The 19,548-nt window shown below is 53.2% G+C and overlaps 5 protein-coding genes across 5 annotated transcripts; 4 read left to right on the forward strand and 1 right to left on the reverse strand.

The window, feature by feature from the left end:
- Nucleotides 1-2,367: 2,367 nt before the first annotated feature.
- On the reverse strand, nucleotides 2,368-7,650 carry DCS_05272 (uncharacterized protein; the record flags this gene model as incomplete). The annotated part of the gene is made up of 6 exons (XM_040802578.1): nucleotides 2,368-4,737; nucleotides 4,814-4,823; nucleotides 5,278-5,287; nucleotides 5,344-5,372; nucleotides 6,070-6,124; nucleotides 6,171-7,650. 6 exons carry the CDS (start codon nucleotides 7,648-7,650, stop codon nucleotides 2,368-2,370), a joined length of 3,954 nt encoding a protein of 1,317 aa, XP_040657611.1.
- Nucleotides 7,651-9,286: 1,636 nt separating this feature from the next.
- DCS_05273 (uncharacterized protein) lies at nucleotides 9,287-10,117 on the forward strand (the record flags this gene model as incomplete). The annotated part of the gene is made up of 2 exons (XM_040802579.1): nucleotides 9,287-9,508; nucleotides 9,884-10,117. The coding sequence occupies 2 exons, from the start codon at nucleotides 9,287-9,289 to the stop codon at nucleotides 10,115-10,117; spliced, it is 456 nt and encodes a 151-aa protein (XP_040657612.1).
- Nucleotides 10,118-10,390: 273 nt separating this feature from the next.
- DCS_05274 (uncharacterized protein) lies at nucleotides 10,391-11,548 on the forward strand (the record flags this gene model as incomplete). Its single annotated transcript, XM_040802580.1, has 1 exon — nucleotides 10,391-11,548. One exon carries the CDS (start codon nucleotides 10,391-10,393, stop codon nucleotides 11,546-11,548), a length of 1,158 nt encoding a protein of 385 aa, XP_040657613.1.
- Nucleotides 11,549-12,819: 1,271 nt separating this feature from the next.
- DCS_05275 (uncharacterized protein) lies at nucleotides 12,820-13,323 on the forward strand (the record flags this gene model as incomplete). The annotated part of the gene is made up of 2 exons (XM_040802581.1): nucleotides 12,820-13,014; nucleotides 13,207-13,323. The coding sequence occupies 2 exons, from the start codon at nucleotides 12,820-12,822 to the stop codon at nucleotides 13,321-13,323; spliced, it is 312 nt and encodes a 103-aa protein (XP_040657614.1).
- A 3,462-nt stretch (nucleotides 13,324-16,785) lies between these two features.
- Nucleotides 16,786-17,676, forward strand: DCS_05276 (uncharacterized protein; the record flags this gene model as incomplete). The annotated part of the gene is made up of 1 exon (XM_040802582.1): nucleotides 16,786-17,676. One exon carries the CDS (start codon nucleotides 16,786-16,788, stop codon nucleotides 17,674-17,676), a length of 891 nt encoding a protein of 296 aa, XP_040657615.1.
- Nucleotides 17,677-19,548: the final 1,872 nt, after the last annotated feature.

Raw genomic sequence — 19,548 nt, forward strand, 5'->3', positions numbered from 1 at the left:
CTGGGGAGCAAAGCGGGTTATTAATGCATGGCCTCGCTAGGTGGGAAAATGACAGCCTGGCTAGCCAGCTGGCAGCAGTGCAGCCACGACGAGGACGGACGGACGGGCAACGCCAGCGACGTGCACGAAACGAAACGAACCGGAGCGACCGAGGTGCAACTGCACGCACAGTACGGAGTGGTGAAGACGACAATGGGGAGCCAACGCTGGGGAGAGTGAGGGAGGAGGCGAGATGTCGGCACATACCTGGCAGAGCGTGGGAGGCAGCGGTGGGTGATGATGAGCAGGCGAGCGTGCGCTGGTACGGAGTACTGTGCGTAACACGAATAAGTAAGTATGTGTTTTGTCGCTGGAATGCGGTGCGGTGCGGTAGCGGCCAGCGGTAGCGGTACGGTTGCGGTAGCGGTAGCGGCTGCTTTGGTGCTGCGTCGGTGCTGGCTTGGTGCTTCGTTGGTGCCGAAATGGGTGATTGTGATGGTGGTGTGGGCGATGGAAGACGGTGGGTGGCCTCTGTCCGTTCCGCGTCGTCCGTCGCTAGCTCGAGCAGTACCTTTTTCGTCGATCGCACGTCGTATTGTTCCGTGCCTCGTCGTGGAACCGATCCAGCACCCGCTGCCTAAGGCAACAAGGTATCCGTATTCGTCGATTCGGTTGCCCAGGCACCTTGGCAGCGGACAGCAGAGCAACGTGCTGCTGGTGGGTACCTGACGGTACGTGCACTTGCTGCCTGGGGGCGGACAGGCAGCAGGCTTCCGGCCTGTAAGTATTAATACCTCCTGAGAGGTGCTAGGCACCGAGCCTGAATCGTGTGATGGAGCGCGCCAGTACCGGGTACTCACGCAACCGCGCGGCCGTGGGCCAATTCGTCGGTACCGTATACGAGCCCACGACGGACACTATGGCCAGGGTGTTAGTCATCATACCTGTCCATTTCCAGGAGCTTGCTTAGTACCTCTGTATCCCGGAACGACCTCCCGTTGCCTGGCACCTCGCTACACAACCCTCGTTCGATGTCGAAAAGAAAAACAATGCAACCAATGCAACCAATGCACCGGTGACATCTGCGTACCCTGCTCGGAGGGGGAGCTGACGATGAGAGAGAACGAGGAAAGAGCAGAAGGATGGTCGGGGGACGCGGAAGGCATATTATCTATTCTTTTTTTCTTCTTTTTTTCCTCTCATCTCTCGCATCTTCTTCCCTGCCCGACCGCCTCGTGTGCTTGCTGCGGCGTACTTTATGCCACCCTTTGGCGTCCACCTCCTGGCCTCTCTGCGTGTGTCACGGCTCGCCGTCACCGCCAATTCCGTTGGAAGTTGGCGAATGGCTGAAGGGAGAGGTGGAGGAGGTTTCGTCGTGCGCCGGCGGCCAGTCATGCGGCAGAGAATGACAAGACACGCAATGCAATGCACCTTGCGCCACTGCACCAAACCCATTTGTGCCCGATCATGATGCAACTCCACGACCGTGCAGTGGCTCCGTCGCAGTGGCTGCCGCTCAGTGACGAGGATCACGCTTGTGCCCTGTCGACCCTGCTGGAGCCCACTCCGGAAGGCCCCCTACCCCCCCCCCAAACCGCTCGCCGACGGCAGAAGAGCCGCTGCTTTTTCTGCTGTGGAGGATCGTACAGGCAATAGTACCTACCCCTAGTGCAGGCCTTTGCGCACCTCTACTCCGTAACGGGACCCCTGCCTGGGCACCTTTGAGAGACATTTGCTGGTGGTGTGCCGTCATTCAACACCCACCGCTAAAGGCCCGTGTGCTTGCACACCCGTACAAGTACTTAAGTACTTGCAGTAATGATTCATGTCATACGGTAATACGGTAATACTCCGTACTCCGTACTCTGTATTACTTGCACAGCACTCCGTCCTCCGTAGAAAGTATTACTGTACTTGAGTACGTACTTGAGACTGCAAGTACAATATTACTTACGTATGCCTCACACGACTTCCACCCTCGACTTTCCGACAGCACACCATTGCACCACGGTTTCACCCTCGATCATGGCTTGGCCCGCGCAGCCATCTGCCCGCCAGCATCCATCCATCCTTCGACGTTCGTCTCAAACCGTACGACGATGAGCGTCCGATCCGTCATCCCTCCCGCCAGTGTCGCCTCCATGCTCTTGGCACGATGCCGTCGGTGCCTGGGTCACCGGCCCGGCACCCGTGAACCCGTGCGTGCATACAAGGCTGTTGGAGCAAGTGACAATCAATCCATTTCCATTGGTCTTGTGAAAGCTCTCTCGTCTAGCTTTTTGTCGAGAGCAGGGTATATATCAAAGAACGTACAGGCACAAGCACGAGCGCGAGCGCAGCATGGGAATCCTCTCGCCGACTCCCGTCCAACATTCGGCCACGAGGATGCTACACCTCGAAGAAGTAGTCCTCGTCCAAACCCTTTCGGCTCGGTACGATGCCGGCGCCCGGCGGCGGACCCTCGAACGGCGAGTCCATGCGAACGTTGAGCAGCCGGATCTTCAGCCCGTAGTCGCTCACGAGGTTGATCAGCTTGCTCGTCTCCGCCGTGATGGGCGCCTGCTGAAGCAGCATCAGCAGGCCGTCGAGCCACTCGGATGCCAAGCTGTGGCTCAGCGGCCACAAGGTGAGGATGGGCACCTCCCGCCTGTCCCCTTGGCCCGCCTCCGCGTCGACGGCGCCTGCGTTGCCGTAGATGGTGATCTTGGTCGTTGCCCGCACGCTGCCGCCGGCGGCCGTCTGATGCTGCGCCGTCGACCCGCTGTTGGTGCTCTTGGCGTCGTCCTTGGGCGCCGACACGTTGGACACGACGGAGCTGATGGTGCTCAGATCCACCTTGTCGTCTAGGCTGTCCAAGCCGGGATCCTGCGCCATCTGCGACTCGAAGTCTGCGTAGTGCAGGTACCGACGGTTGTGCGAGAGCTTGACGAACCTCCAAGGCGTCGAAGTCGACGACGCCAGCTGGGCATCCATGGTGGCCCGCTTCATCGTCGGCTTGGCGAACCACGAACCCTGCAGGAGGCATCGAACTCGCTGCTCCTTGACGAACTGCAGAGCCTCCTGCTGCAGCACCTCCCGGACCTGGTGGAGGTGCCGGCCCCAGGTGGCGTCGAATGCCAGCTCGAGGAGGTCCATCTGCACCTCTCGCAGCCGGCCGACGTCGTAGTCTTGCAGCTCATCCTCGACCTCGAGCACGTCCTTGGTCCGCGTCGCTCCGCCGACGACCTGCTCGACGAGAATGCGCACCAGCGCGGCGACCTTGTCGAAGTCGTCTTCCTCCCCGGCGCCCGTGGCCTTCCATATTCGGAAGAAGGCTCGCAGGCCGGCCGTGTGCAGCCGGGGCCAGTGCAGCAGCAGGGGCCGGAACAGCTTGTCGTGGTCCTTGGTCTCGCCTCCTTGATAGCCCTTGGCGTCCTCGGCGTCGGACCTCTCGATCTCGAAATGCTCGTAGAGCATCGTCGTCATGGCGAGGCTGGCCCGCGCCACGGGGCAACGGTCCGTCAGCGGCTTCGTGCTCTGCTCCTGCAGTAGCTTTTGGAAGCCATCCTCGTGCTTTCGGACGTAGCTCGTCAGGTCCATGATGCCGAGGTAGCCCGTCGGCTCGAACTCTTGGCCGGGGTTCTCCGTCTCGAAGCCAAGCCTCCGCCACTTCTCGGCGCCGTCGTGCCTCCCGCTCGCATCCGACGCGCTCGCGAGATGGATGCTCTCGAGAGCCCGCCGATGTTCCGGCCGCTCGCCGTCGACGCCGACGTCTCGCCATTTTCGAATGAGCACCTTGCTGAGGGATTGAAACTCGAGCATCGGGTGGGCGAGATCTTGCAGCGCCGAGCTCTGCATGAGCTTGTACACGGCCCTCGTCAGGCCCAGATCCTGCAAGCTCTTGACGAGCTTCACCCACTCCTCGCCGCCCGATCCGCCGACGGCATCCAGCGTGCTCGTCGAGATGGCGTCGCGTATCAGCGCGTTGATGAGCATGAGGGCGTTGGCGCAGAGTGCGTGGTCGGCGCTCCGCAGCTGCTGGATGACGAGCTCGAAAAAGTGCGGGTAGACGGCGACGGCCGGCTTGAGGGCCCTGAAGCCAAAGGGACCGGGCGTCGCACCCCCGGGGGAGCCGACGGCGCTCGACTGCGAGTGGCCGACGAGCGAGACGAGTATGGACATTGCTCCCCTGAGGATGTTAACCAGCGGGTTCGTGACAATCAGCTCCACCACCCGTTCGACGAGATCCGTCGCCGTCGGCCCCTCGAAGATCTCCCAGCCCATGTCCACCTCGAGCAGGCGTGTCAAGCTCTGCAGCGAGTAGGCGAGAGTGTTGCCGCCCGAGCCCATGATCATCCGACGCAGGACGGCGAGGCCGCCCGAGGAGATGAAGACGTCGGCAAAGGCAGGATCGTTGATGGAGCTCTGCAGCTTGAAGACGGCCATCTTGCGGACGCCATCTTCGTCGCTGCCGAGCCGCGAGAGCAGCGCCGGGATGTCGGCTTGGTCCATGGCGAGGCGGACGACCGGGGGAGGGCGCCGACGAGGGGTAGCCTGCGAGGCAAGATGATGTGCGGCGGAGAATATCGAGCCGGCGAGATCATGACCTTGTTGTCGTCTCGGCTTCGTCTGCAAGGGCACGGGCGCGCTGGCGATGGCTTCTGCCCGATTTCCCAACTGTTGAGTTTCGAGTTGAAGGCCGTTTGCGACGGCACCTGCTCCAGCAGCTTTTGGCCAGGTGGACGGAGCATCAGGGACAAGGACAGGGACAGGGCCGCGCTACCGCACGGATCCCCCCCCTGTCGTCGCACCCGTGGGAGTGAGCACAGTGCATGACCTGCGGGTGCGCACGTACGTGCGTCGTCCTGTTGGTTGGCCAGATGAGTTTACGTGAAGGAACAAGACTCGTCACTCGATGACTTTGGGGCATTTCTCTGGATGCGAATGACAGATATTGAAAGTATCCGAGGCGGAGAATGTTGTTGTCGATTTGGTCAAGGCAGTTTCTCCTTTGACATTCTTTCGAAGCCGCTGTAAGTATCTGGTACCTGCAAGCGTTAGTACCATGCACGGCTGTGGCACCAGGCTTGAACAGATAAGTACTGGTACGGCACTGAGCACAGGGGTGCTGTACGCGCATGTACTTATACAACTACATGCACTGTGCTGTAAGTAGCTGTACAGTGCTTACAGTATATGTGCTGCACATCTAAGTACAACTACATACAGTACGGAGTACAGTCCATGGGCATTGCAGTATTACTCCGTACCCTTACCGAAGTACAACTACTCCGCACTGTACGGTACTTGAATACTTACAGTGCTAGTGCTAAGGTAATACAGTAAGTACCTAATAATACCTGTACGCACATTATCCGTACTTACATGCAAGCAAGTGCTTACCTGTAGCCCCCCTGTTTTTTTAACAGTTACGGGACATAATGTTTATTAGTACTCCGTACATTTTGCAGCTATTCGGTGCGAGCAAGGGAAGGCTGCTGCCCGTCGAGAAGCGGATCACATGCTTCATCACGTGCCGTTACCACATCCATCCCATCCGAATATCAATGTGCGAGACATGGTCCGTCGATGCGTCCGACTTCATCTCCTCCGGGACAAGCTACGAAAAATTACTCGTGCGCCTCGACTCGAGCTCGTGATTCCGGCGTTTCAGTCTCTTTTCTCCCCCCATCCCGTCGGCAAGCTGTCTGTCTGCTCTGCCCTTTTTTCTCGGCCCGTGACCTACCTTGTCGTCACATTATACGCTTGGGCTTCAATAGGAGCATTCGAATTCGTAATTGAAATACCTTCATTTTTTCACAAAGAGATCTCGACCATCATAGCCTTTTCTACCGAGCGTTGCCCCAAACGTGGGCCTGTTTACCGAGCCTCTACGCAACTAATCAATTGATTAGTGCAACGCCTGTCTTATCCCCCGGAGCTGCGATTTGCCGTCTATACGATAATGCTCCTCCGTCTATACTCGATCGATCCCCCGGAGCAAATGTTGGAGGAGGGCCATCGCGATGGCGTACAGAATGCTCCATCCCGGATGATAATTTCCCTCCAAGGCTGCATGCGTCGTCTTCGACCAACAGCAGTGCCACTGACGTTTGACTAGGCCGACCTTCAATCGCCTCGTTTGTGGTTTCTATTCCGTGGCCTTCTGTTCAAGGAAGTTCTATGCCTCGTTCTGTATCTGCCCGGCTTACCGCCCGACTCGTCGCCCGACTCGTCGCCCGGTTCGTCGCCCGGTTCGTTGTCTGGTTCGTTGTCTGGTTCGTTGTCCGGCTCGTCGTCTTGTTCGTTGTCGGTGCTTTTGGTTGCCTTCGTACCAAGGGGGTTGATTGGCATCCTGCCTTGATGATTCGTTTGAAGCAGTGCATTCTTCTGCTGCTCTGTCGTGTCCGATGCCAACTCCTTGACATGGTCCGCATTTGTTCCATCGGCTTTGGATTCTCCTTGACCAGTACTTGCCGTCATGACCGGATTGGTGACATGTTTCGGGTTACACCCTTCACTACGCGGGCAACGATGCTTGCCACCTATACCACTACCTCCATCATCCTCTGCGGTATCGAGTGGACGTTTCAGCGTCCTGGCCGAGCTCGTTCCCGCCCTCTCGTCTTCGGCGGGACCGCCTTGGTGACTCGGATATGTGGCTGTGGAGGTTGGAGGAGGCGCATTGCGGTCAGTGAATTCTTGGATGAAACGAGACAATGACATGGATTCCCACTCATGCCTTGGAGCGTGCCGCAATGCCGCCTCTTGCCTCAGTTTTCTGCTCTCGAGCTCGGCGCTATCTCGGATTATTCTGGCCATATTGGAAATTACTTCGTTGCTATTATGGGCGAGACGCCGGTACCCAACGCCGGCGCGCTGCCGATCGTACGCCTGGTTATATCCCGGGTTGAACTCGATCACCTTCTCAGGATCCGCTAGATCGTAGCCGCCAATGATTCGATCCGACTTGATCTCCACCATAGCGGCAAATTCCTGCTGGCGCAGGTTAGTTTTATCCTGGAACCCATCTGGTCCGAGGGTTTGAAAGACATTGATGAAGGATGGGTCCGGCTTGATGATGTAGATGTATCCCATCTTCGGCCCCCTAGCAGCCGCATCTTCAAGGACATCCGCTATGGGATGATGATAGTTTACCGAGCCGTCTGGATTTTGTCGTTTGGCGGCTTCCGTCAGTTCCGCGCTGTCGAAAAAGCTATGCTCGCCACCGGAATCGAGATCGTCGCCAAATTCCTCGGCCACTTTGGGAAGTCGAGTGGTGGAGACGTAGTTGGTGCTCTCCAGGTTCTCCTCGGAGCCATATGTATGTCGAGAAATATCCCATCCAACCAATGATGGCCTTCCCTCTCTCTCCAGTTGGCGAGTCTTAAAGCCATCGGAGAATACCTCGTCTGGATCTCGCAAATCGTAGCGAAAGACCAGACTCGGAGGCGGCGGCGGTTTACCGGCTACGTGGGAGGAAATTGTCCATGGAATGGCCCCTTGATTCTCCTCGGGTAAATGGAAGTCATCGTGATCGTTCGGAAGTGCCCCGAGCGGAACTCGGAGGGCTTGGCTGGAATCCAACGGACCGTTCCCCAAAGCTGTATCGACGGCAGAAACGGTGAAGCACTGAACAGAGAAGAGTAGATGAAAAACAAGACCCTGCCTGGGGCTGAAGAGATGCATCATTGTTGGATGCCAAGAGCTGCTGGCAAATGATGTTCTTCTTTATTGCAGTTGCACGGAGGTTCCTAGGCTATGAGATGAGTTGGCCGTGGACGAGTTCTCGTTGTTGAAGGAAATTTCTCCTCGCCATATATAGTATCAATCAATCTGCCCTTGTCATCCATCGAGTCAGTCAATACGACCTTTATCATCCATCGCAACTGTATGTGGCAGGCAGCAAACACTCGCAATATAGAGCCCATTCAAAAAAATACGATCCCACCCTTTTCAGCTTGCATTGATTTTTGCCATGCGAATACGCAGGCTTCATGACTGACTGATCGAGGCCGATTTCGGCCCGTGTCGTATGATAAAGCCACCTTGTCGGTTGACTGACAGGTTCTGATGGAAATCAGCGTCAAGAATGTATGGCTCAATTGTCAGGTACCTTCGAGGACGTTGTTGATGTTGTATTGATCTCTGAAGAGTCCTCCGTCCTCTTGCGCGAGGAAGAGCGGATGAGCCCCGGCTGGCGATATTCGGGAGCTTAGTCAGGTGACTCCTATGGTGTCTCCTGAGAGCAGGCTCATTTCCGATCTCTACCCCGCAAAAACCTACGATATACTTCAGTACGGTATGTCACTCAGCAGGCTCATTTCCGATCTCTACCCCGCAAAAACCTACGATATACTTCAGTACGGTATGTCACTCGACAAAAGTGACGATTCAGTTTTTCGAGCGATACTCCTACAAACTGAATCGACATTTTTGCCACCCCGCTGTACACGAGATGCAAACTGCTGCCTCGTAATAACCTACGTAATACAAAAGATGCAGGAGCCATAGAACACAAGCGTGCCTGTCAATAGAATCCGTAACTACGTGTAGACCCAACTCGCGCATGCATCAATAAATTCCAAGGGCGGAGCGGCGAGTGAGGGCGTCTCGTGTTCGCGGGTAGATCCCACGATGATGGGTTGGTTGGAAATGATGCGGCAAGGATCTCAGAAGCCTGTCACCTTGAAGAGGCAGATTCCTCGTATTCGTAATGAATAACCGGTCGCCATGATAACCGCTTGGCATCCCTCGATCGATCGATCCATAAGCCCATTATATCATATATTTCGTTCGATTACTCATCACGACTAGATTTCCTCCGCCTTCATGCTGTGCTGAAACGGAGCATGAGGATAGGAGAGCGAAATAGGTGTTGCATTGATCAATGGGCTCGTTGCTAAGTCAGCCTCCCCCCCCCCCCCAAGATGGGCACCCTAATTGACGACAAGGCGGCTAACTTTAAAGCCCAAAAAAAAGCATTTTCAAGGCTGTAATATTAAAAAATTAACTAGCGTATCTATTTAAGCTGCCATTCAAAGCAGAGGCCTTTAAAGTCAAAGCTAGAAGTCAAGGCGGCTGCTGGGGCCGGATCTAGTACCTGACGAAGTCTACCTCGAGTCTCAACAATTGTACCAATCTGTGCAACGCGCTCATTGAGACCTTGAGCTACTTTTTGCTTCTTCTGAGGCTTAAGTCGATGGACTTGATATTCCAATAGCCGCCTAGCAGTCCGATCAACTTGGCCGGGCGCGTGTACCTTTGCAATAAGGATCTGAATATCGTGCAATCGTTTGGGTGTTTCACGCCCGAATACGAGTTGCTCATGCGCTGCTCCACGAGGTTGAGATCAGGTCCGCGATCGGACATGTTGCCAAGACCGGCGTCGGCCGAGGAAAGCAAGCTTTCGCAAGGTCATGCCACAAGGATAGCCATCGGCGGCCCCAGCAGCAGCAGCGCTTCAACATTGCCCGCAGGGCGTGTCCCTGCCAGCGAGCGGCCAACAGGGGGGGTTTGGCAAGTGTTCGAGCAGCGGTCGCCGCAGGTGGTAGGGTATCTATTGTCGTTCGCGTTGGCACGCACAACAACCCCAAGCCCATTCTGTTATTGGGCACGATGATGAATGATCTCGTCGCGTCTGTCTTCTTTCCGGGCACCGCGAGCGGATCATGTTGGAGAGCGTCTACGGCTTACCAATGTCTGGTGGCCAACTTCATACACACCCGCCGCTTCCATCCGCACAGTGCACGAACAGGGGTGCAAACAAACCAAAGCAGCAAACGACGATGGCTGGCGTACAATCGTTCCCCATTGCAATCAGATCACGGCGTCCTAGTCTAGTCATGTAATACGACGTAATTGCAGCATGCTATGTATGCGATATAAAGTCATGACGGGGCAGGGAAGATCGAGCACAAAGTAGAGACTTGCTCAACGGACAACTGGTCAATTCCATCCAGGATCGCCATACGGAGCCGTTTTGGTTTGCTTGTTTGGCCCTCTTCTTGTGACAGCAATGGACCATTCTCGATGCATAAGTATCGTATTACTTCCAGTACGAGATATGGCGGCGGGGCAGATGGACCACCCGCCCTCTCCACTCCAATCGTATATCCTGCAGTTCTGTGATGATGATGTCGTCGATGGGCTGAATTAGTGGCACCTTGGCAAGCTCTGCACCAAGTACCGCATAAAGAGGATGAATGAGTCTTTTCAGGTGCAGATCATGTATCCAAGTATATAGGATCGAGGGATTCCGTCCATGGATCATCGTTCTCGTTTACCAACAAGGGCTCGGTGTGAAAAGTTGTCTCCACTGGTCGTATCCTCCTACCCATTCCTATCCTCTACTTGACAGCGCCAAAATCACGCCTGGAGGAGGAGAGTGATAATGATGATGATGATGACGACGATGATGATGCTTGGGAAAATGGCCTCTCTATATTTCTTGTTCTTTGCGGGCGCGCAGGGTAACTTGATGAGGTGGACCGGTGATTTGAATCTTGTCGACGTCATTCGCCATACCACCGCGGCCAAGGGAGAGATTGAGGAGGTCCGAAGGCGCTTCACAGGCACGCCCGAACCGTATGTGGACAGCGTGTTTGGTCTGCATGAATGGTTTAACGGCGATGGATCGTTGTTTCGAAATCGCTTCGATCGGAAGTGCTTTTACAAACGCCGAAAAATGCTGGTCGCAAGCGACGGTTTCGACATCGAGATTGTGCCGACGGAAGACGACAACACGGCCAACTACGACGACGACTCGAACATTACTATCCACATCGAATCGTCCACGGCGCGGGTCGAAACTTCCTCCTTCGGCTGGAGAACAGAGAATTCCAAGACGTTTGGCTTGGACGGAACAGTCGGTTTTGGTTTCCCGGGCGCCACACCCGTCTTCAACTCGGTCTCCTTCTCTCACGGTACGACGGAAGTATATGAACAGAAAGAGGATAAGACGCATTCGCAAGAGAAAACGTTGCGAGTTTCCAAACAATTCGTTTGCAGAGGCGGCTTCAGATGCATTACCCAAACTTGGACCTTTGCCGCAAAATATCACGGCACCTGCCCGAGCATACCTCTCGTCGACCCGGTTTGCTACAAGACAGTTCTTGATGGTTACAGCGGCATTGACGCCTATCGCGTAGAGTCGGAGTACTGGAAAGCGTTCGACGTACAAGCGCATCAATATCTACACAGCAATCTTTCGCTTCCCTCGGTCCACGGACAACTATCGCACTGGAGCAAGGTGGGCGAAAGATTCTACAAGATGACGAGGAACGGGTCGCCAGCAGGCAAGGTAATTCCCTCTCGGCTCAAGGCTGGTGTCTGGTGGCCCCAGGAGGGTATCTACGCGATTGACTACACGGACAACGGGGCCTGCCAGCTGACCCACCCCGTATTTCAGTCGGGCAAGCTGCTGAGGATACAACTCGTCATAAAGATACCGATAACGGACAAGGCAAAGGCTGGGGTGAGGAGGAAGAAGCAAGCGCCTGGCAAGTCAGAAGCCGTCGACGCCACGGGCCTTGGAATTGAGGTGGAGATACTCGAGCGAATTCCTCGATTAAATGAAGGAGGATCCTAGGCGCGCGCGGGGGGTGGGGGTAAAGATTTGGTATATGCGCTTTGCTTATGGGCGAAAAAGCGGGCATATATCAACGGGAGGCGCAGAACTGTTGCCTTGGCCCATCGGTGTCGTATTGCACTCGACGAGGAACTGTGTGGAAAACGAGGTGACGGCAAGCATCTGCACCGAAGTCTTGGTCGAATATCGTGGCTCGTTCGTGTCTGCTGCTCTGCTTCGTCTGCTCGTCTTTGCCGTTTTGCTGCCGTCGTTTCCATGGCTTGCTCGAAGAGTTGCTCCACGGCCTGCGCTGCGTTTCAAGCTCCCACGGCCCTCTTATCCATGGTTTCCAGACAGCTATAAATGTGCGTTTCTAGTGTTACTGTGGTGTCAATACTCCGGTTGCAGCCGGTGTGTTTGGCCAACTACGGACAATCCGACATGGGACCAAAGACCACGGCCTTGCGGTTAGTAATTGAGGTAAATGTCGGAACCGCGTGCACATGCTTACCGTCGATGCGGCTAATGTTACTCGGCGTGTTTCCTACCTTTCTCGGTACACGCTATTCGCCATGTACCATATCAGACCGCCGACTCGTGCATAGATACAAGCTGTACCTATGGCCGGGTGAGATGGTGTAATTGCTACTACCCGCAACAAGTTTCGGTGCAAAACCCAAACTTGGTATCGATATGCATCACTTCTATACCTAGTGGTCGCATCAATGTCGAAAACAAATTCCTCATGGAGGATGCTGAAAGTCTTCGAGACGTACTCTCCGTGTCTACAAGCTTCCCCAGATCCTAGTTTATCTGCATTAATATTAGGTGCTCTCTCGAGGGCTGATAAGGCTGTGGCTATTATATGGTGTCTTGCTAGTCTCTCATGCAGGACGAAGTTGTTGCCGTGTAAACTATCGGCGCACAGCACTGATTTTTGTCTCAATTATAATTGTCGACACCATACGGCAGTGAGGGGGTTATTACTGGAGAAATTCCTGTGCGGCATTGTTTCTTCACAGTATGTAGTACAGCTTCGACCGATTTCAATTTCGAGCCCTCGAACCAAAAATGCCGAGACCAGAACCGGCTTCGTAGCAGTCACAGTAGGGCGCGGCAGTGTCAGCCCTGTTTTCACGAATGTGCTATAATAGATCTCTGAGGTTTTTTTTTTGCATTGGCCAATCCATGACTGCTTCCATTTTTGTATTTTCCATCCGTATTTCTCCTTCCTCCAGGATTTCGCCACCGGCCCGGCTCGCTCGCCGTCGCAGGCTTCACTTCGGCTCCCCATGCCCACCATCTCTCCCGGCCAGCTTGCCTTTTCCGCACTGCGGTACCTGCCTATGCCGGTATTGGTGCTGAACAGCCTCGAGACCGTCGTTCTCGCCAACGAAGCAATGGGTAGGATGCTGGGCATCATTGCCGACGATCTTGACCACGATAACGCGGCCGCCATTATCGACCACCTCCGCGAACAAACTCTGGTAGGTGGGAATCGACATGCTGCAGGAGGGCCGCCCGGTCTGGATATCGTGGGAGACCTTCCTCGACTCGCTCCTCTAAGACTTTACCCTCCGACCGCCGTCGCGCGGGGAGAGGATGCGACGGGCAGGCGGCGAAGACAATAACGGCGACACTACCCCACCATGGCATCCTTGACCACCGACGGTTCCGAGGGCCCCTCGCCCAGTCGGACCAAGCAAGACGTCGTCGTCGACGTCGTCATCAGCCACAAGGATATAGGGAAAGCGACGTTTGACAGCAGGTATAAGGCCAAGGAACCCAAGTACTAGGCCTTTGCAAGGATGATCATTACCATTTGGGAGGTAGAAGACCGCCAGATATTCTTTACCTTAACCTTTACCAACACTAAGTCCTCTCCACCGCCGCCGTCGGTAAGGGCGCGAAAGTATGTGGCGAGGCCAAACAAGCTCGAGGCCGTCGACCGGAAATCCATCCCGCACTCGAACCCTTCCTCGGGTTCCTCGAGCCTGGAATCCAGCTCGCCTTGCTTCTATGGTCCGAGCGCCGTAACTATATCGTCGAGTCCCTTCCCCCCGATGGGTCCCCCGGCCGCCGCATCCTACTCGAGCGCTCCCTCCCTCTTGCAGAAGATAATCTTGATGAAGGATGTAATTCCTCCACAGTACGCGGATGCCTATCCTCGTCGCCTGCAAGGTCGGTAGCGTTACCTTTCCCAACAAGGCCGCGAAGATGCTGCTTCCCGTAGATATAGATCTCGACGGCCCACTACGGCTTTAAGCTCATTAAGAACTGGCGCTTATTGTCCGAAGATTTCTCCCGCAAGTTATACGTCGATAAGTACCTTATATCTATTCTTCTCGGGACTAAGCGTCCCTTTTCGAGTATCTGCGTCGTTCTGTACAACCGAGACGGCAACAAGGTGTCTTCAACGCCTTCGACAAGGCTATCCGCAACAACGCAACGGGCCAGGTTCTCGCCGGCGTTATTACCGGACGCGGTATTACTACCATAACGGAGGAGATAACTGTTATCAAAGAGCGCAATAACAAACGCTTTAAGCTTATTTGTAGTACGATGCCCTATTTGGTATGGATGGTAACGCCTGAGGGGGTCTACGATTTCTTTAATACCCGATAGTATACGTATACGGGCCTAACGCCCGAAGAGTACCTTAGCGAAAACTAGAAGATACCCTTCTATTTAGATAACGGACCCGAGGCGTTTGCCCGATAGGGCTACTTGCTGAAGACGGGCTAGCCGTAATAGATGGAGTATTGGTACTGTAGCAGTAACGGCGAGTGGCGATAGTTACTCGGACGTACGCTGGCTGTCCGGAACAAGGAATCCGGAAAGATTGAAAAATGGGTTGGTACGCACGCCCTGCCACTCCTGCCACTCCTGTACACCCTATCCCGCTACCACCTCCGAACCATGTCCCCGATAGATCCATTCCAATGCCTCCCCTTACCCTTCCTATTAAATTTGGCTGGCCCATTGGAATTGCACAGGAACTTTACCGATATCCACAAGAGCATCCAGACCAAGTTGAATGCCAGGCGCACACGGCAGCAGCTTCTGAGTATCATTGCTCACTCGTACGTTATAATCTTTACTATCGACCCTTACCGCTGGGTAAAGATAGTCGAAGGTGCCCTTATATAGAACAAGACGTACGAGGAAAACCAGGACGGCAGTCGATAGTATATTAGCGAAAATATATACAAAGTCTCCAACCGTCTTACCAATCAGCTGTAGGAGGGCGAACGGACTGAATTCCTGCGTCCCATCGAGGATATACTCGATGCAAAGTCCAACAAGGATGTCGAGGAGCATTTCATCGGTACGTTTGTATTCAGTGTGCCCCATTTCTCCTCCTCGGTGGTCATCCAACGCGTCTAGAAGCTAATTCCCGTACCAGACGATCGCCTTTACAGGACCCGATTCCTGCCCATATACGGCAAGAAGACAAAAAAGGACAGCAAGCCGATAAGCGAGAGCTGTATCGAGGGCGTAACCGCTTTGACTGTTTTAGATAGGCTCTCTTAATATGCGCTTGAGCTTGCAAACGATCCATTCAAAATGCGCAGACAAATTCTGAATTTTTTGAACGCAGCGCTAAGTAGTAGGCATAGTAGTACACGACCAAAGGTCGTGCTAGGATCATAGGATCATTCGCTTTGCCGCGATTCTTTGGTCTGGTTGGAGAGGGCGGGCACTAAAATTCTCACGCGAGTGGCTGAGTTATTCTTTGATGTACTCCGTACGGAGTAGTACTTTGTTGATCATGAGATATTTCCCCTCGTATTTATGCACGAACTATGACGGGTTGCCCAGCATGTACGACACGAGGTGGAGTGCTGTGTGGCTCCATTCGAAGCAAGAATTTTGCGTTGGATGATCCTGAAACTTGCGGAGTAGTGCGTCTTCTAATTATATAACAGTGGAGAATGAATGCGAGAGAGTAGGTGAGCAATAGGCGTCACAGAGGTGTGACCAATATGACCAAGCGTAGGATGGACCTGTCACAAGCGCTTTGATGGCCCATGGTTATGAGTGCATATGTGCTATTATTATTTCCACAGTATCGGGATGCCAAATAACAGTGTATACACCCCAATCCCCTCAGTAATGAAGAAATTACCACTTAGGCGGCCCCTAAAGTTATCAATTTTGGACACAGATCAAAAAATGCTTTTGTACGGCGTTGCATATTCGCGTGTTTAAAACGATGATGAAATCTCTCACCAATAAAGCACACGAGAAACTCGTATTGGAGCGTCAATGCAATAATTTATCTACACTAAGACGCACATGCAGTATGGTGATGTTTATCAGCTGACGACAATTTGCTAAAAGAAATACATTCTCTACCAAGGGGGCGCCTAGAGGAGTGTATAAGGGGGCATCCGACACGACTTACTCGTAGCCAGGCCACTTCAACTTGATGCACCACAATCCTTGGACTTCGGAACTAGAATTAGGCCGGAAGAACTGGAGCAAGAGTACGACAATGCTGGAGAGATCCGAACTTTGTAGATGTATTCGCCCTTGCACAGCTGGAACACGACTGGAATAACTCGGCATGTGATTGGAAACGGGCATGGAGACTGTAATTTGACATCCGTGTTCCAAACAGAGGACCCTATAAACGATTCGGTGGCTTCCATCTACTACGAAGGAAGCATCTATGATAATCAAGGCACAGGTACCCTTGTTAACTCTGTGAACCAAGCTTTCCCGGGCCCGGCCCAACATAAATGTTACGCAAGACTAGTATATCTACACGTGCTTATGCACATCTCAAAGTGAGAACTGGCATAAAAAACGATAAGCCGCTGTGTCGCATGTAAAAGCAGTACACGAGCATGACTTGATCGAGCAAAACGCCAAGGTTTTCTACTTTTCAAATTCGAGTTTCGCGCCCCCCTCTTCTCACTAACTGGGCGGCGAGGCAATGTTCCTTGCTTGCGGGTGAGCTATCGGCGACGCCGCACATACCTCCCGACGCGTACACGGGCAGCCCGGATGCTGCTTGGTGAATGGACCAACGTCCATCACGGCAGCCATGACTAAAATAGATCCAACCCCGCTCATTGGAACGGTGCGATACGATGACTCGTATTAAGGGACAGGTTTGCCAATATAAACGCTTCATTCTCCCTCGATCCGACTTGATATTCGGTAGATTCTGCTCACGTTTCTTTCCGGACCCAGCGAGATCCTTCCAGGTGATCAAATCGACATCGCGTCCCAATCCACCCTTCACCAGGATGCTCGTCCACTTGAAAAGCCCCATCCTTATTGCCTTCTTCTACCAGCAATGGCTTCAAGCAGGCCGTGCCATGCCGTTGCCCCCCGGCGCCATTCCTGCCCAACCGGGTCACTTTGCTCTGCCCGAAACCAAGGAGATGCGCGAATGGAAAATATCGGAACATATGCATGGCAGCCCAAACCCGCCGCCCAAGCTCGTCTATCGTTTCGATAGACGTCAGCCGGACGAAATTTTCAAAAATGGCTTCTCGCTTTGGGAAGACAGAAAACTTTCGTCGGAAGGATACGACATCTCTCGCCACGTCTATGGGGGGGATAACCTCGACAAAACGAATTATATTTCGACAACCAGACTTCCGGAAATCGCGGAGAAATTCGGCTTGCTGGAAGGGAATAAGGAACGAATCGGCGGCCCTTATCGTTTCTTTGGCCGTGTGGACATGGCGAGAATGAGAGAATTTGCCGCCTTCAAGGGAACCAATCGACCGCAGGATTATCCGATCAGCATGTACCCCCCGACCCCAAAGGCTAACCGAAAGGGCGAAAAGCACTGGATTTATGTCATCAAGCCCGACAAATCCTTCGTCAACGTTTTTCAATCCCTCGGCCCGGACGGTTACCCCAGACTTGGATATAGAGCGCAGCAAGAGTTTGCGGCACTGGAGAGGATTCCAGCAGAACGCATCGTTGGTGCATACCAGATTGGGGACGCCAAGAGAAGGATTAAGCGGAATCCAAACTACAATTCCGCATTCGACCGTCAAGAAGCCGGCATTGGATATCCTGCGCTCGCCCACAATAGCGACGAGAAGATTGGCTTGAGAATCATCGCCGAGGCAAAGGAAGAAACCGATAGGCTCCGAGCGGAAGGGGCCAAAATGCGCGTCTAAAAGTGGAGCGGCTCCCGATGCCACTAGCCAAGGTCATTCAAGTGATGCAAGATCAACAGAGTATGTGTCAATAATATAGCACAAGAGTGCAGAGTGAAGAGGTCTAGTAGCTAGCTGACAGGTTACGGTCAGGTAGCAATAAAGACGAAGGCGATGACTCTGTTGATCTCTGGAGAGCCCTCCTCTCCGGAGTGCCCTCATCCCACTTATACACTGCCTAGCTCCTCCCTAGTCACGTGCCCTATTATGTGATCTCTATCTTTCTGCCTCCGTATGGACTTTCGTTATATAGTCTTCCATAACTTGCTGGAAGTTAATTTCCTTAGGCTTTCCGCTTTCCATTCTTACTTACAGTAGCTAGGCCTTGCCTCCTTCTCGACAGGTGTAAGTGAAGTCTTTTAAATGATACGGAGTCACTAGGCAGCTGCTCTAGGAATCTTAATAAAGTTAATTAAAAGACTTGAAGGAAGAAGGGCTGCTTGTCCGTTAGGGCTTCCTTTTCTGTGTGCACCCCTTAGGAGGGTCCGTTGTCTCCCTTCGTCTTATGTCATACGATCGGGCTTAGCCCGATACCATAACAGTTATACCTAATTCTCTTATATATTGGAGTATTTTGAGATAGTTATTTGGACAAAATACGTCCTTTGTATTTACCTGTAATGGACGGGTCTGTTGGAAGACAGTCAGGCAAGCAAGCACGCCTCGTTCAATCGAGTGGTTATATTCAAGACTAAAGCTTCGCCTTCCTCCAAGCCTTCAACGATCCTGTGCCTTTTGTAGCCGCCCGGTTGTTAGGTGTTACGAACCAACCATAGCTCCTACTTAACAAGCCCGTAAGACGCGGGGTAACTATGCTATGCATGAAGGCGGACCCTATCACATGCGTACCCTCTGCGTGCTTACTATATCCATACCAGGAAGTCTAGGATAAGGTAAGCAAGGACCACTGGATTACCACGCTCTGTGTGATCACTATGATCACCACTAAGCAAGGTGAGCAAGGTCAGCAAGGTGAGCAAGGTCAGCAAGGCGATCCACGCTCTGTGTGATCACCATAATCACCACTAAGCAAAGAGAGCAAGGTGAGCAAGGCGATCCAAATGCTCCAATATAATAAAGGAATGAACAAGTATATATAGGACAGTCGTTACCACTAGCTAGTTCAATTCTTCATTGATCAATCTAAGCAATTACCTTGAAATTGAGAAGTGCAAAGCTTCTTGACGGACTCTTGCTTGAAATACTGTTCTGCGTTATACCTACCTAAGAAGCAGAACCCCCTTAGGACGCTTAGAGCATCCGTTACATTAGGGCAGACTCCACTCTCTTAGGTCTGCCCCGCCTCTCGGCCTAGCCGAGCTTTACCCTTGCGTCTAGCCTTACATTACTAGCCTCCTGTACTTTAATAGACTCGTTTGGTTAGAATTTATCTTGTATCAAACACTATACATTGTCTAGTGTAATTTTCGTACACTTATTGTGTTCGCATTACACCTCACTGACTAGAACGAAGGTGCTTCTTATGATCGCTACCCTAACAGTCTGTCGGAACCTTGACATCCGGTTACCAGGCTGTCAAGGAATAGGGTACACTTGGGTAGGTACTTACTTGAGTACGGAGTGAGTACTTACGGTAAGTACCTGGAGCAGTAACTCATACGCCTCCATGTACAGTACATGCACAGGTAAGCACTCCGCACATGTACAGTACGGAGTGCTGTTCTGCGCACAACTGTTTACTAACAGTACGGAGTACGGAGAGCGCTTTCGCGTACATGTACTTGCAAGTACAGCACTCCGCACTGGTAAGTATTGTACTTACAAGTGTTGATGAGGAGGCCCTCACCTCATTCTCCCCCAAAAGTCAACAAC

The sequence above is a fragment of the Drechmeria coniospora genome, chromosome 02 (assembly GCF_001625195.1).
Source record: "Drechmeria coniospora strain ARSEF 6962 chromosome 02, whole genome shotgun sequence".
Lineage (NCBI taxonomy): Eukaryota > Fungi > Ascomycota > Sordariomycetes > Hypocreales > Ophiocordycipitaceae > Drechmeria > Drechmeria coniospora.